This window comes from Vombatus ursinus, unplaced genomic scaffold (genome assembly GCF_900497805.2).
Source record: "Vombatus ursinus unplaced genomic scaffold, bare-nosed wombat genome assembly UNPS02000749.1, whole genome shotgun sequence".
Lineage (NCBI taxonomy): Eukaryota > Metazoa > Chordata > Mammalia > Diprotodontia > Vombatidae > Vombatus > Vombatus ursinus.
This window is the reverse complement of record NW_020940527.1, coordinates 24,810,313-24,827,294: the sequence shown is the minus strand read 5'-3', so window position 1 is coordinate 24,827,294 and position 16,982 is coordinate 24,810,313. Positions and strand designations below refer to the sequence as shown.

The following is a 16,982-nucleotide window of genomic DNA, read 5'->3' as shown; positions in this document are numbered from 1 at the left end:
GATAGATAGATAGATAGATAGATAGATAGATAGATAGATAGATAGATGTGAACAAGAGATGAGAAAGGGCCATTTAGAATAGGAGGTCAACAAGAGAGCTCAAGAAGAACAGAGAAGAGACAATTGATTCAAGAGATATTATGGAGCTATAATTATTAGAATTTAACAACTGACAGGATTTATGGAGGCAAGGGAACAACCAAAGATAATGCCAAGGTTTAAAGCTTAGGTGAATTATGTTGCCAATTAGGGTTTGGGGAAAAGATCAATCAGTAAGCAAATAAGCATTAGTTATGCTCATACTATGTGCTAGGCACTGAGGGATACAAATACAAAACCAAGACAATCCCTGCCCTCAAGGAACATACAATCTACCGGGAGGGGGATATGTCATATTCCTAACTAGAGGCTATGTATAAAATCAGTACACTGTGACTGACAACTGCGGGAACCAAGAAAGTCATCTTGAAAGTGGCACTTGAGTTGAGGCTTAAAGGAAACCTAGGGTAATTATAAGTCTAGTCTGGCCTATATTGAAGTTTATATTCTGTTGGGACATATGTGTAGAGATGTCCTATGGACAGTATGAAAGTCACATCTGACCTTTAGGAGAAAGGTCAGGGATGGAGATAGTAACGTGTGAATCATTTGAGTAAAGGTGATTATCAACTCAAAGGAACAAAAGAAAGAGAATGTAGCAAGAGAAGATCAAGGACAAAACCTTAAGGAAGATCAAAATCAAAGAGCTGAGAAAGAAGAGTCATGCACTGAAGGAAACAGGGTTAGAGAAGTGAAATGAGAAACAGAACATTGCTTGAAACCAACAAAGTTTATTCAGAAGGAGGATGGTCAACAGAGTTGTTGTGTTGCATTGTGTTTGTCCTTCATTCTCAAAGAGGACCATGGTATCAGGGAGATGAGGACATGACTTGCAATTGACTTTGATTTGAGTGAGGGAGGGCCGTACAAGGTCACCAGCGTCATTTTCTCCTCCAAAGTCATCTGGGTCTAGTGGCTAGATATTCCTCAGTATGACTGGAGATTTCCCAATGGTCAACAGAGTCAAAAGTTATGAGGGAGGTCCTGAAGAACAAAGGCTATTTAAAAACCTTTGGTTAGGGTAAGAAGGAGGCCAATGGTGACCTTTTAAAAATAGTTTCAACAGAGTGGTGAAGATGGAAGCCAGGTAGCAAGCAGTAAAGGACAAAGTGGGTGGTGAGGAAGTAATGGACGACATTTCTAAATGTTTGATGGTAAAAGGGAAGAGATACATGGGCAGTAGCTTAGTAGGGTTGAAGGGCAGAGGGAAAACTTCTTCAGGATGGGCAAGAAGTTAGCGCATTTATAGGAAGATGGAAAGAGATCAGGTTAGAGGGAGAAATGACTGAAGATGTATGAGAGAAATAGAAGAACACAAGTTCATTTTTTCTTTATATCCCCAGCAGCCAGTACAGTGTTTTCCATGTAGTAGCTACTTAATAAATGCTGGCTGGATCAGAGTGGGCTGGATTAGATTGGAAAGGGGATGACAGAAGGCCCAAAGGTCCTGGACAAGGGAAAGGCAGATGGGATCAAGGACACAGGGTAGAGACTTGACAAAGAATAGGGATGCTTCAAACTCTGAGAAAAGAGGGAAGAGGATAACAGGTAAAGATATTGATAAATTTTGAAGTAAGGAGGGAGGGGGTTGAGGGAGCTCCCATCAAACAGCCTCAATCTTCTTGATGAAATTGGAAGCTAGGTAATTTACTAGGTGAGGATTGGGGGGAGGAGTGTTGGGCCTTGAGGAAAAGAGAAAAGCTTTGAAATACTCGCTGTGGGGAATAATATAAAGAATCAGTAAGAGCTGAATAGGATTGCTGAACAACTGTAAGGGCCCACTTGAAGTTATGCACCATAAATTTATAATGGGTGAAATCAGCACAATTTGGTGACTTTTTTTTCTATTGATGTTTGGCAGTTCAGGCCAGGAGGGAAGAAATTGGTTGGAGGGGGGTTGCCCAGGGCTGAGGATTAGCAGGTTAGGAATAGAAAAAGAGGGTTTAATGATTATAGAAAAGTGGCTAATGAATCTCTGAATTGCTTGAGTAGTTATAGAGGCAAATGAAACCAGAGGCAAAGAAAAACGACAGGGTGGATGGAAGAGAGAAGAGGTCTGGAAGCCATTAGGAGAAAGAACAGTTTAATAAGGGAATGGGAAAGGTACAAGGATAGGAGACTGAAGTTAGAGTTTGGAGCTGCAGAGTTCCAGGACCTGGGAGGTGGTGCTATAATTGAAGTGGGGTATATGAAAGCTGTCAGAGTTAAGGAAGTTGGGGAATTAAGAAGTCAAGGTATTAAAAGTCATAAATATAATTATAGGATCATAGATACAGAACTGAAAGGGAGCTAAGGGGGCCATTTAGTCCAACAGCCTTTCCATACAGATGAGAAAATGGAAGCCCACAGGTCATGCCTAAAGCAGGTGACAAAATCTGGATTTGAACTTGGGTCCACAGATAACAAACCTACTGTTTTTTCCACTGTGCTATCCTGCCTATTTATGGGAATGATGGGAGTAGTCAAAAAAAACTATGAATCAAGTTATAAAGAGAAATTTAAACAATCAACCAGTTAATATGCTTTCATGAAGCACCTTCCATGAGTCAGGTACATTGCTAAGTGCTCGGGATACACAGGTAGATACAAAACAGTTTTAGCCCTCAAGGAGTTTACATTCTATTGGGTGAGACAAACAGGTACATTCCTAGGCAAATAAAAACCTCATACTGAGCAGTTTTTGAGGAACAACAAGCTAGCAGCTGGGGCGGGCGGGGGGTAGTGAGGAAGGAGAGGAGGGGGTGGATGTGAGAGGTGCTATAGATGGCAAAATTGGTAGAAATGATAACGTTAATTAATGTTTGATGAGTGAATGATTGAATGAATGACTTTATTACATTATAAATTAGGCCTTAATTGCTATTCTTTTAGAGAGATTCCCTTAAAGATAATCTGGCAGTACATTGTAAAAACAATATAAATAATTATACCCTTTAACCATATACTTGGGAATATGTACTACAAGTGCTATCAAAAACAAACAGAACCAGGAACTCTCTGTTCAAATGTTTTCAAAGCAACATTAGGTGTGATTACAAACACCCCTCTCCCCTAACTGAAAATAATCTAAATGTCCACCGATAAGGGAATGATTAAATAAATAATGGTACATCAATGTGATGGAATTCCATAGGGCAATTAATACCAACAAGTAAAAGAAATACAGAAAAATCTGTAGATATTTTTATGAGATAATGCAGAGTGAAAAAAAGCAGCCCAGGAAAATGGACCACACACTGGCTGTGATCACAAATGAGGAAAAGTAAATGATAATGAATAGACAAAAAACCTTGATGAGGACTTAGAAGTGACTAGAAAGTTGTTACAATACTTTATGTATTGAAATTAATTCAAATGTAAACAGTTACAAAACAAGTTTTCAATGTTAAGTCTGTAATAGACCATTTAATAAAATTATTAAAAATACAAAGTGGCTCTCCTTGTATTTGGGCGTAGGGAAGACTGTTCAGGAAAACAGCCTAGTCACTGACCCACCTGTGAGAAGGGATCCCTTTGGTGGCATCCTCGAACGCCTGGTGGAGGACTTGGGTACCTTCACAGTTCAGGTGGATGGAACACTGGTGATGGGGCAGGGGTCGACCATTGGTGGCATTTGGTATAGCCAGGAAGTTGGGCAGCTTGTCAACAGCCACTGTGGATTTCCAAGAGTGAGCCAAGAGAACAGTAGTACTAAAGGAGACCATAGTCTCTGTTTTCTAAACTCTTTCCCCCGCTGGTTTTCCCTCCTCAGTGGGTAGAGGGCACATAAGACTAGACAGTGGACACTAGCTGTGTGACTCTGGGCAAGTCACTTAACCCCAATTGCCTCACTGAAAAAAAAAAGGCAGCTAGGGGGCACAGTGGGTAGAGCTCCAGACTTGGAGTCAGGAGGACCTGAGTTCAAATCTGGCTTCAGACACATGACACTCACTAGCTGTGTGACTCTGGGCAAGTCACTTAACCCCAATTGCCTCACCAAAAACGCAAAAAAAAAAAAAAAAAAAAAGACTAGAAAGTGGAACTCAGAATCAGGGTAAAAGTATTTCACTTCCCAAGACCCTGAGGCTAGGCCAGGGAAAGAAGTAGAAAATGTCAGTGATTTTGCTTTAACAGAAATGAGTAGGCACTACAATCATAAGAGATAAATTAAAGTAGAAATTTAATAAAAGACCCTTCCTTCTAAGCCATTACCCTCCAGCTAAGCTTCTAAGAAACCCAAGTTTGCAATGTCAATGGGAAACATCCCATAGAGGGAAGAGATTTGGTTGCTTGCTTTCTGTCTGATTTCCTTGTGATCTAGGGTATCACAACTACCATTAATCTTGGTGACTGGTGACTGGGTGTCCAACCGAGAGATTCTCTTGATGAACTCCTCAGGGAGATGCTCCTACAAGAACACACACAGTGAGCTGGGGGGGACTGGGCATGATAGAGTGACTTATGTTTTGAAGAGGCTTATATACCAACAGAGAGCTGAAGACACTCAGGGTTAGGCCTCCAAAGCCCAAGAATAGATAAGGCCTCTTTTCTCCATGTTCCCTTTCTTGATCCTCCCCAGTTGTCCCCACCCTCCACCCTACTTTGTATGTATTTTGCATGTACTCCTCTGCATCCATATTGTATCTGCCCAGTAGAATGCAAACTTCTTGACAGCAGGGATTGTTTCATTTTTGTCTCTATACCCAGTGCCTGGCACAGTGCTTGGTCCACAGAAGTGCTTAATAAATGCTTGAATTGAATTGAATTTCATGTTATCCCTTTCTTTGAGAAAAAAATGTTCAGGGCACATACGAGGGATAGAATGGTACCTGTATCATCAGAAGGTTAAGATGTCAAGGGGCTGTATAACTCCAACTCAGGAGGCACCTGGAATTTGCCTGTAATAACTATCCAAAGTTTATCATTTGCTGCTTTTTTTCCCCCAGTGGTGGCCACCTACTTTTCAGCCCTTTGTCCTCTTTCCTTCTCCCCTTCCCTCAGCCTTAGCCCACATGCCATAGCCTCTCACCTGGGGTGCCAGCTTCAGGAAAGTGATCTGTGGAGATGCGTTGGACAACACCAGTTTGCTCCTCACTTCAGTTCCATCCTTTAGGACAACTCCCTGGATTCGTCCATTGCTGTTCACCTGTACCTTATCTACAGGCTAAAGACCAGCAAAGAATAGGGGCCCACTGGGCACCAAGTAAGGACATCAGTATTGGATTCTGGGGGACTACCACGGGGGTTCTTGTAGAAGGGTCAGAGGTACCCTTATCTGTGCTTCCACTTGGGATTCATCATAGCCTTCACCTACAGTTTTCATCACCCGTACATTCAAATGCTGCCCATGTCAATACTTCAATCCCCAGTTCCTTTCCTAACTCTTTGTGTACCTAGGTTTGAAGTGGTTCAGTGGTATGCTATATGCCAAGACATTTCTACCTTTATATGAACCATGATCAGAATAATAAATTGAGAGTTATAAGGGGGTTTGTTGGGCATCAGGAACAGCTTACCTTTTCTGTGAAGATATTTGCTCCATGTGCTTCTGCTGCCTTCGCAATAGCATGAGAAAGGGCACCCATGCCACCTTCTACATAGCCCCAGGCCCCTTTCTTCCCCTCCAGGTCTCCCATTACATGGTGTAGCAGCACATACCTAGTGGGGAGATTGTTGTTGTTTAGTCGTGTCTGACTCTTCGTGATACTATTTGGTATTTTCTTAGAAAAGATACTGGAGTGGTTTGCTATTTCCTTCTCCAGATCATTTTACAGATAAGGAAACTGAGGCACACAGGGTTAAGTGACTTGCCCAAGGTCACACAGCTAGTAAATGTCTGAGGCCGGATTTAAATGCAGGTCTTTCTGACTCCAGGTTTGGCACTCTATCCACTATGCCACCTAACTTCCTCTATGTGTGTGTGTGTGTGGGGTTACCAAGAGTTATTTAAAGGTATCTGTGATCTCATCAGCATTGGAACTCTCACCATTAATGCACACCCTCCCTTTCTTCACATCTCTGTAATTCTTATCCATATATCTCTAGACATCCTCCATAGAGAATTAATCAAATGCAGAAGAGACTTTCCTCTGGTTCTCTTAATAACTTGAGGAATGCGAATAGAATGTCAACTGTCTTTCATATTACTTGACTGGCCCACATCATTCTCCAGTTATACTGCCTTTTATGTTGTATCTTATAGGGCTTCTTCCCTTCTTGTATGTCAGTCAGCATTGGTAATATACCACAATCTGCATATACCTACCAGGAGTGTTTTCCTTGAACTTGTATTCCTACAAAACTGTCATGTTCCATAACTCACAACCATCTAGCACCACTAGCAGAATATTGGTGTTAAAGAAGTAAACTTTGGGGCCGGCAAATCAAGACAAAAGAGTTTAATTCTCCTAAGTATTTGATCGACCAGCAGAAGGATGAGAAACTAGGTGAGATCAGAGGATCTAAGTCAGGCAAACCAAAAATAACCTTCTTAACACAAGCTTCATGATTTGTAAAAAACAGGCAGATATTTTGAGCCATGACCATGTCACTCCCCTACTCAAGAATCTTTAGGGGCTCCAATTTACCTTTAGGATAAAACACATACTCTTCAGGTGAGCACTTAACCCCTTTCCTAGTCTGGTTGTTCTCAGATTCAGTTCATCTTATTTCCTTCAATGAACTCCAAGTTCCAATTAAACCAGCCAACTTGCCAGTCCCACATAAACTTTCCAGCTTCTTTCTCTGGATCTTTGCCCATCCCTGGAAAGCCTCTCTCTTTTTCCTAGCCTCCTTCAAGGCTCACATTTCAGTTGGGATTACCCTCCTGACTGCCTTTCCTGATCAATCCAGGGAATTAATAATCTCTACCCTCTAATTAACTGGTGTTTTCTTATCTGTTTATTTGTTTATATTCCTCATTAAAATGCAGCCTCTTTGCTGTCTGGAGCTGTTTTTCACCTTTGTCCTTGTATCTCCAGGGCCTACAACAGTGCCTAGCATCCAGTTGTTGTTTGTCCTTCATTTCTGAAGAGGACCATTGACATCACAGGGTCATGTCTTGACTTGCTGGTGAATTTCATTTAAGTGAGGCAGAGTTGCACAAAACTGTCAGCCTCACTCTCTCTTCCAGAGTCATTGAAGTCCAGTGGCAAGACAAAAGTCACGATGATTGGCAATGGCTTGGGATGCAATGGATGACCATGGGGTCTTCAATGTTTAATCAAGCTCCAAGTACTCCACAGTGCCTGTTTTCTGCCACCTTCATGGCCCATTGGAACAAATTGTTCTCGTTGGCCCATTCCTCTAGGACAAATCTTTACATTTTTGGGGCAAACATCCCCCTAACTCATCAACAGGTTTGAGGCCCATCAGTTACCCTCAACCCGGTTTAGCCTGTCTGCTGAGACAGTTCTATGGGGGTATGGCTGCTGTGCAAGCTATGGCTTCTTGGAGTCTCAGGTGAGAGTTGAATGAATCAGGTGGCCCCCCAAGATGGATGAGCAGCCCTGAAAAGGGCTTAGCAAGCCCTCATGCCAGAGGTGCTAGTCCTCTTGAGCACCCCATGCACCCTCTAGCATCTAGTAGGTGCTGAACAAATGTTTGTTTAATTGAACTCAATTGAGATAACTTAATTTTTGACCTTTTCCCCCCTCCCAGGTAGGTATTCTTAGAGGCCAAGGATGTTGAATTAAGGGCCCCAACAACTGTAACCTAAGCTACTGTTTGATTGCAAAGCCTGAGCTAGTCAGGACAGGATAATTTCTAAGGCCCCATCCAGCTCAAATTCTTTGGTCCTCAGATTCTAACTGAAGGATGATAGCTCTTGTCATGGTTTCCACCCTCCCCTCAGTCCTCAGGAATTTCTGACCTGGAGGAAAGCAGCTGATCTCTCCCTAGTTTAAATACTTTAAGGCTCAGAAAACCAACCCAATGCAGCATCCTTTGTCAAGACTTGCTTCCCATGGGAAATATGGCTACTTCAGAGTACCCTTCTTTTCACCCTGTATACACCAAAGTACCTAAATCTTAGGAAGCAGTAATGGCTCATTAAGTAATAATAACATTAATAGGATTTATTGTGTCTGACTGCCACCTCATGGATTCAACTATCAACCTGTTCTCAGAGAAAAATGTTGGGGACCTTGACATAGAAGATGTCCTTAAAACAAGGAAGGGAGAATAGAGGGAGTGAAGAGGAGAAGGAGAAGGAGAAGAAGAGAAAAGAGGGAGAGGAAAGGAATATTATTTTAGTTCAGAGTTTTGCTTAACAATTAAATTTCCACACCAAGTGCACCATTGGATCACTTCACTCACCCACTTCCAGGAGTACAGGGACTTATCATGGCTCCAATTACAGCATCCGTGGCAAGAGTTGCTTTCAAGGGCTCAGACTCAAACCATTCATCTAATACCTAGGACAGTAAAAGAAAGGAGGAATTAATGGCAATCACTTCTCCTCCCAGAATACTTTTATCGTGCCTACCTCAGATTAGGGAGTTGGAGATTAGGTCTGTAGAGTTCTGATGGGAATAGAACCCTCTGGCCCAAAGTATCACCTACCTTGGTAATTGGACCAGTGATAACTTGGTAATACTGGGGAAGCTGTGCTCCTAAAATTAGACCTAGAAAACAAGACCAAAAACAAACAAACAAACAAACAAAAAAAGAAATTATTATCCAAAATGTGGTAGAAAGGCCTCTGTTAATGTCACACTCTAATGCCGCATTGTAATGTGAGGGGCATCCTGCCTTCCAAAGGCAATGCTTTGCTATTCCTCACATATGACACCTTATGTCCTGAGCCTTTGCGTCGGCTGTCTCACATGACTAGAATGTTCTCTGTCCTCTCGTCTACTTCCCAGCTTCCTTCAAGACTCAGATCAAATTCATACCTTCTTAGATTAATTTCCATTTATACTACATACATCTTGAGTCCACATAAAATTGATTTGCATGTTATCCCCCCCCACACACACACCTTGTCCCCTTAGAATGTGGATTCCTTGAGGGTAGAGACTGTTTTTGTCTTTCTTTCTATACCCAACACTTATCACAGTGCATGGCACATTGTTGTTGTTGTTTTTACAGATGAGGAAACTGAGGTAAACATGGTTAAGCAACTGTCACACATCTAGTAAGTGTCTGAGACTGGATTTGAACTCAGGAAGATAAGTCTTCTTGACTTCAGGCCCAGCACGCTATGCACTATGGCGCCACCTAGTACCCACATAGGAAGCACTTAATGAATGTTTGTTGACTTGCCAGTGGAATATTAACTTTAGCGGGCCTTCCAAGTTTGAAAGGCGTTAAGTATGGACCCAGTGACTCACCATATGTGTTGCTAAAAGACCAGCCTAGCTAGGTTTGGTGAAGCACAGCATGAACTGAGTCAGTGTGATGACTGAAGGCCAAAGCAACTGTCCAAAGACTACTGAGTTACACGGGATTTTGTCTGCACTGATGAAAGGAATGCCCACATCAATGAATGAATAGATCCTTGAAGTGGGAGAAACTAAGAAAAACTCTGTCCCTAGTCTCTGAAGGTAAGAGAACTATTGGAAGAGTATGGATGCATTTTTGATGTTTTTATTTTTTATTTGTTTTTAATTTTAAAGACTGGTTCTCCTTATCTTCCCCAGACTGGAAGTATAGGGGCTACTGATGGGTCCCATTCCACTGGTCAGGCCATGGTCCCAAAGGCTCACCGTATTAATGCTAAACTTAGTTTGGATACTTGGTTGGTTCAGCCCACTGCAGCTCAGAACTCCTGAGCTCAAGAGATCCATTAGCCTGAACCTCCCTGTAGCTGGCATTATAAACAAGCATCATGACACTGAGTTGAATCTTTGATCCTTTAAATTTTCCTACTGCTATCCTATTGCTTTATTTTTAATTTGGAGGGACATTTACATACTTTTGGCTCTAACAGGGTCCAATCATTTATTCCTTGATTCAGAGTTAGACTATTTCAGAGAATCAGTATGAATTTGCTCGGTTGTGGTCTATAGACTAATCGATACTTTTGATAATTTCCCAGGGAATAGGAGGATCAGGAATGCTTGCTCTTCTCTTAGAAGCTCTGGGCATCATGGAAATTTGCCCAGTGCTTTTGCAGAGGTCATCAGAGGTACATAAGGTTAGAACTGGAAAATACCTCAGAGGCTATCTGGTTTGTCCCCCTCGTTTTCCAAATGAAAAAACTCCACGGAAGTTAAATGATTAGCCCAAGGTCACACAAGTATTGTCAGACATCAATGGTAGAATCCTCTAACTCCAGAGCTCATCCACCAGTGTGACCTTTGGGACCTACCTGCTTGTAAAAGGGGTTTAAGTGTGAAGAGGGCCTTTAGTCTCTGATACAGGGATCCATGTTGAAAGGCAGTTGTGTCCACTGGGGAGGAATCCAGCAATGGATCAATAGCTGATGCCAAACGATTCATGAACATTTCATATTTGGGAAAAACCTGAAAAAGAGGAAGACAATATAGCACTATGACTCAACTGTCAGTAGGCAATCCCTACATATTTCATTCTGTTTTTGTATTTCCCCCTCATTTGGCCTCTAATCATCCCCAGTTTTTCAAAATTGTCATTTCACTATGGCTTACTTTTCACCCAGGCTAGAAGTACAGTGGCCACTCACAGGATGGAGCCCATTGATCCATCATGGGAACTTTTACCTGCTCCACCTTGGGCATCTTGGTGGCCCTGTCTTCTTGCTAAAGTGGTGCCATGTTCAGTTGTTTCTGCATTGATAAAGCTCTGCCAGTGTTGTTAAATTTTGTTGGCCCAGGACAAAGCTCCAGTTGCCCTATTCTGGTTATAACACTGAGGAAACCAAAGACAACTGATTCTATAATCCAAGGTCAAGGAAACAGTTTAGTGGATCAAACATGATCTTCAGCCAGTCTCTGGCCCACTAACCTTTCATAAAGCCTGCATCAGGGTCATTTTGTTTTAATCCAGTTATTTCTATGGGTTAGAAATCATATTCAGGCCTTGCTTATTTTCCCCTTTTCTTCCAATGGATTTGATTTGAAGTCTGCTTACTGTGAGCACAGAAAGGATTTTCTGCCTCATCAGGGACAGAGAGATGGCCAGTATGTCCAAAATAGGGAGTTACTGTGGGGTGTAGTGAGAGAAGCATTGAAACCTTGATTTCATTATTTAACAGTCGGTAATAACCAAATGGTACCTTAGACCAGTGGTGTCAAACTCAAATAGAAACAGGGGCCACTAAACCACACATAAGGATCCCTGTGGGCCATACGTTGACTTAGTTTTAAATGTAATATTGTTTATGTTTTATTATAATTTTATTTATTTTTTAAAACATTCCCCAATTACATTTTAATCTGGTTTGGATCACATGTTTAACTCCTCTCTTAGACTCATAGAATCATAAATCCTTAAGAGTGGGAAGGTACTGTAGAGATTATGCAGTCCAATCCCCTCACTTTATAGATGAGAGAAATGCTTATTAATTGGGGGAGATTGAGAGCCCCCCTTTTTCTATTTTCAAGACCCCAGTGTCTGAAGCTTGAGTGAACCCTCTCTATATGACTCCACACAACCTTACAAGGAATCTCTAGTCTAAGGTGAATTCCATTCAATCAAGCTTGAATGGAAACAGACCTTTTTGTCTAAATTGCCCAAGGCTGGAGGTGGTCTGGGTATAGAGATAATCTCTCTCTCCAAAGGTGACATGATGTCACTCTCAGCCCCTTATTGTAATATTCATTCTCTAATTAATTGTTAACCAATCAGGATTGATTCCCACCCTGGGGAACACCCACTCTTCAAAGGATATATAAAACGTGAGTTTGCCACCATGATTGTCTTTGGTCCAAGAGAGAGATGGCCAAATGATCATCCTTTTATTAAAATGCTGGCATTATTAATAAAATGATTAAATTACCCAGAAATTATGTCTCTTGAACCTTTTTAATCAGCACATAGATAAGTGGGTTGAGTCTCAGAGAGGTTAAAATAGGTCCCCAAGGTCACATCGCTAATGAGTTGGACCTACGTTTCCAAACTCCATTGCTCTTGCTACTATATGACGTACGTGCAATCAGTCACTCTCTCTTATTGTCCATTGCAGGTCTTGACTTAATGCCTCAGGTAGAAAGAATGGTGTAGGAATCAATGTCCCTGCAGGGAGTGTGATGTAACCTGACGTAAGATTTACGGACTTCTCAAGGTTGTCCAAGTTACTGTGATGTATAGATCAAAAGGTTCCTGAGAAATCCCAACTGCCATTCTTCCCAACGGAGACCCAGCTCCAGACCAGCAGGGAGGAGGCCGTACCTGAGCATCCTTTGGAGAAAATTGGGCAATCTGCTTCTGGGTTTCAGCCATGTCTGTTCCTAGTAAAAGTGACCTCGGGGGTTTGCCTTGGATTCCTTCTTCCAGCATAGGTGTGAAGGAGTAGGAGTTGCGAAAGTATACTTTCAGTCCATGTTTCTGCAGAAACATAAACAGACCTGGCAACATTGCATGGTGCCTTTTGTCTTCTTTTTTGACTCTGTGGCTATGTGTGCGTACTTTCCCCAAACCACCTCAGCCACTTTCCTCTTTTCATATGTGTGTGAGGAAGCCCTTGTGTCTCGGCTATTCCTTATTGATGGTCCCTGTAAACTCAATGAAAAAATCTTATTATGAAAAAACTGCCCTTAAAAGTGTACAGGTGGGGGGGCAGCTAGGTGGCGCAGTGGATAGAGCACAGGTCCTGAAGTTAGGAGGACCTGAGTTCAAATCCGGCCTCAGACCAAACACTTGAGACTTACTAGCTGTGTGACCCTGGGCAAGTCACTTAACCCCAACTGCCTAAAACAAACAAAAAAAAAGTGTACAGGTGGGCTCCCACCATGAAAGAGCCCAAATCGTGCTAAAAGCAACCTCAAGGCTACATTTAAGGATGAAGTCTAGAGAAATTAGGCTCAAGGTTATTTAGCTAGTTAGTAGCAGAGCTGAGTTAAGATTTCATCTCTGATGCTTACTAGTTTTGTGACTCTGAGTAACCTTTCTGAGTCTTGTCATCCTTATTTTATAGAGAAGGAAATTTATATTTACAATATTTACAGGGTGGTTGTGAGGAAAGCTTTTTCAAAACTCTAAATTACTAAAAAAAAGTAAAAAAAAGTAAACTAAAACCCTAAACTGCTATATAAATGCAAGTTATTGTTTTTATTATCATTTGGGAGAGGGAGGATTTGAACTGAGGTCCTAAAACTACAACTGCAGGGCTGTTTTCACTATATCATGTCAGAATTCTCACTATCAAAGTCGTTTATTTGGGATAAGGCTTTGTCATCCCCAAACTCAAACTACAATATCAACGTGTTAGCTAGGAAGGGTAACACATGGGATGGGGCCTGGGCTGTCTTTCCTCCTCTTTGTTATAAAGTTTAAAAACTACTTATTTCTATAATTTCAATAACATGCCATTAAAATGTAAATATACAATATATTTAATTATAAATACAGTTTTAGGTAGATTTCTTAGTATTGATGCAACTAATTGTAGAGGTGGTGGTGGGGTAATGGAAAAAGCTTTGAATTGGGAGTTCAGAAGCTTCAGTTCTGATCTCAGCTTTGCCAGAAGTATCCCTCATTACCTCGGGTAAATCTTTCTCTGGGCCTCATTTTCTTCATTTGGAAAATGAAGGGGCCAGAAGGATGATTTCTAAGGCCCCTCCCAGTAAAAATGTCTATATATGGGGTCCCTAAGACCCTTTGGTCTTAGGTGTGAATCTTAGGGGTGGTCTGCAAGATTAAAACTATTTTCATAATGTTTTAATTTCTCATGAGTTAAATATCAATCGATATAACCCATATAAACAAAAGCTGTTTGAGAAAGTTCTTAGTTAAGAGTCTAATGGGGTGCAGGGATCAAAAGATTGGCACAAAAAGCTATGTGAGGTCAGAGGAAGGGATGCATGTCTGACAGGACAGGTAAGGGGAATCAGTTTAGATTTTAGTTTTGTTTTTTTTTTAAAGTTCATTCTTTCTGAAGCAATTCTGAAATTTGCACGCAAGTGAAAAATGATGGGTTCTAAAAATGTGTTTTAAAAACAAATCAGTTTAGCCATCTACGCCATCAAATCCCTGTAACATCCCCAAATTGCCTAATTGCCTTACCTTTGTTGAGTTGTCAAGGCTGCCTGTTTTACTGTGCTTTAAAGCTTGACTGAAATTAAGATTCATTTCCTTTTTCCACATTATGTTCCCCGCCCCTCCTCCCCATTTTTTGTCTTGTTGAGTCTTACTGTGCATTATTAAGAAATCCTCAGTAGAAAATCCTCTTTAGGAGAAAGCAGTTTGCTGTTTATAGTTCTTCAGCTTTTTTCAATCAAACTTTCAGAGGTTTCATTTTGAATAAAATAGCCACTGTGATCCACCAAAAAGAGAATTATTATCAGGTTTATTTTGCTTCTTTCCGTGCTTGGTAAATGAAATTTAAACTGAGGGCCAGATTTGATTCATAGGCCAAAGATTTCCTGCTGTTGCCACACTTCCATGAGACAGCTAGAAACCTTGGTTTCTGGGGCAGCTAGGTGGTGCAGTGGGTAGAGCACTGGCCCTGGAGTCAGGAGGACCTGAGACCAAATCCAGCCTCAGACACTTGACGTGTAGCTGTATGACTCTGGGCAAGTCACTTAACCCCGATTACCTTGCCAAAACAACAACAACAACAACAAACAAAACACACAAAACCTTGGTTTCTAAGCTGTTTGGATAATACCAGATGTGTTGGTCTTATTTCATGTGGCTGAGGGAGGGATGGAAGGCAGATAGGTCAAGCATGAAGGGGACGGATCATGAAGGGAAACAACCGTACTGATGAGAAGTGACTAATGAGCCAAAGGAGAAGTGGGGAGCAGTAGCAGGTGGGCGGGAGATGCTCAGAGACTGGCCACATGCCCAGCAGCTGCCCAAGTGCTGAAGACTCTGAGGCTCTCCTCAGAGCGTCAGAGAAGGGAGTGGGAGACAGTGGTAATGCCGAGAGTGAAGAAGTCTCTACCATTCCCAGGGAACACTGCAAGCGTCTGCCCAGCAGGCTGCAGGCTTCTGTTCAGAGGCACCAGGAGCTGAGCTAGCTTACGTTTCTGCAGCTGGCCTGGTGATGGAGAGTGACTGATGGTCACTAAGCAACCTGTTAGCACAGTCAAGATCTGTGGTGGCAGAAGATGGATATGGGTGTGGGGAGGTGGGAGGAGTCAGGGCAAAGGAGGAAGAGTAACCTGAAGCTATCTCTGGCGTCAGAGGGCTGTGTGTGTGTGTGTGTGTGTGTGTGTGTGTGAAAAGTGTGCAACCTCACAACATCAATCCTAACAAGTTTCCATCCTTCACAGCAAAATCTGAGTTAATGTGACAGCTGCCTGTACAGATTTGGGTTTTTTATCTCAAAAGGCTATAGGAGCCAAAAGAAGGCAAAGACTGATTCCTTCTTTGTATTTGTAGACGAAGAGTCCAGCACAGTGTTCAGCACACAGTAGGTGCTTAATAAATGTGTGTTGTCTCATTGGTTGATTGAAGGAAATTGTCAACCATTAGACGACCATATGTGCACAGTAGTTAAACTGGCAGGCAGGGAGGGAGGCAGAGCTGATCTATGGCAGTGGGATCAAAGATGTAGCTTTTTTGGAAGGAGGGAAAAAGGATCAAAATGGGATGGGGAGGAGCTGAGAGAGAGATAAAAGTCCTGTGGGGTTCAGACTTCCTGTCCAAGAAGCCATGATGAGTTAATGGTATCCAGAGTCATAATAAGGTCAGAAATAGGCTCAGGACACATAGGGTAACTACATAGCAGAGGGAAGAAACAAAAAAAGGAGGAGGCAGGGGCATAGTCCTTAAAAGTGAGAAAATAAGCCCAGAAAAGTGATAAAGGTAGGAACTAAACTGCTGTTTGTTCAATTTAATGTCTAATATTAATAATAATGGCAACAGAAGTTCACAGTTTCTTATACACGCCTCTTTCTCATCATTCTATGTGTACTGGATCATTTGTGTTTGTTGATGATTAAGCTCATAATGAAAAATGAAATTTTTATTTTAAAAAAAAGTGATAGTGGGAAAAGAAACCCTAGGCCTATTGGCTCTCCTCTGGGATAAGCAGGCAGGCTGTTGTTTTGGGATAAATTATGCTACCTCTACTCTTCAATTTTTTCTCCCTCAGGAGTGAGATAATATATGCAACGTGTTTTGTAAACCTTAAAGGGGCACATAAATGTCGTTATTATTGTTGTGGTTGTTATTATCCTGAAACTCTACCAGTCAGCACTTTGTGGGTGCAATTTTGTCATCTGGGAACATTACCTTCAGCTCCAAGTCTTTGTAAATCTGGGGCCGCAGAAGGCTGAGGAGGTAAGAAGCTCGGGAGAATTTAAAACCTAGAACAGAAGCAGATGGAGATGAGTACAAGCTACCACTAGCACTCCCTTCTAACCACCCCCCAAACCCCCACTGGCTGCTCAGGACTGACCTGGGATGAGCTCTTCAGTGACAGCAGCGCCTCCAATCAAGTGACGTCTCTCTAGGACAGCTGTGTTTACCCCCAACCTCTGCAGGTAGGCTGCCTATGGGAAAACATACTGTGTCCTTCCTCCATCCTTTTTGTATGACTTGGGGTTTTGATGAATGGAGTTGATGTCCCATGAATATCCTATCAGAAGTAGCTGGGTGTCTGAGGTGATGTCCCAATCTATTTTAATTCCAGTGCCTTCCTTCTCTTAATTATTTCCTATTTGTCCTGTATATAGCTTGTTTTGTATAAATCTGTTTACATGTTGTCTTCCCCATTAGATGGTAAGCTCCTTGAGGTCAGGGACTTTTTGCCTCTTTTTGCGCCTCTAGTGCTTAGCACAGTGCCTGACACATAGTAAGTGCTTAATAAATGT

General features: G+C 41.9%; 1 protein-coding gene across 1 annotated transcript in view; it reads right to left on the bottom strand.

Annotated features, from left to right (window-relative positions):
• The window catches only part of PYROXD2 (pyridine nucleotide-disulphide oxidoreductase domain 2), a 36,070-nt gene that overhangs the window by 7,726 nt on the left and 11,362 nt on the right, over positions 1–16,982 (bottom strand). The window contains 10 exon segments of the mRNA XM_027860822.1: positions 3,595–3,751; positions 4,414–4,486; positions 5,108–5,242; positions 5,595–5,736; positions 8,395–8,492; positions 8,641–8,702; positions 10,391–10,544; positions 12,391–12,546; positions 16,402–16,475; positions 16,568–16,661. Coding sequence (XP_027716623.1) covers positions 3,595–3,751; positions 4,414–4,486; positions 5,108–5,242; positions 5,595–5,736; positions 8,395–8,492; positions 8,641–8,702; positions 10,391–10,544; positions 12,391–12,546; positions 16,402–16,475; positions 16,568–16,661 — 1,145 coding nt within the window.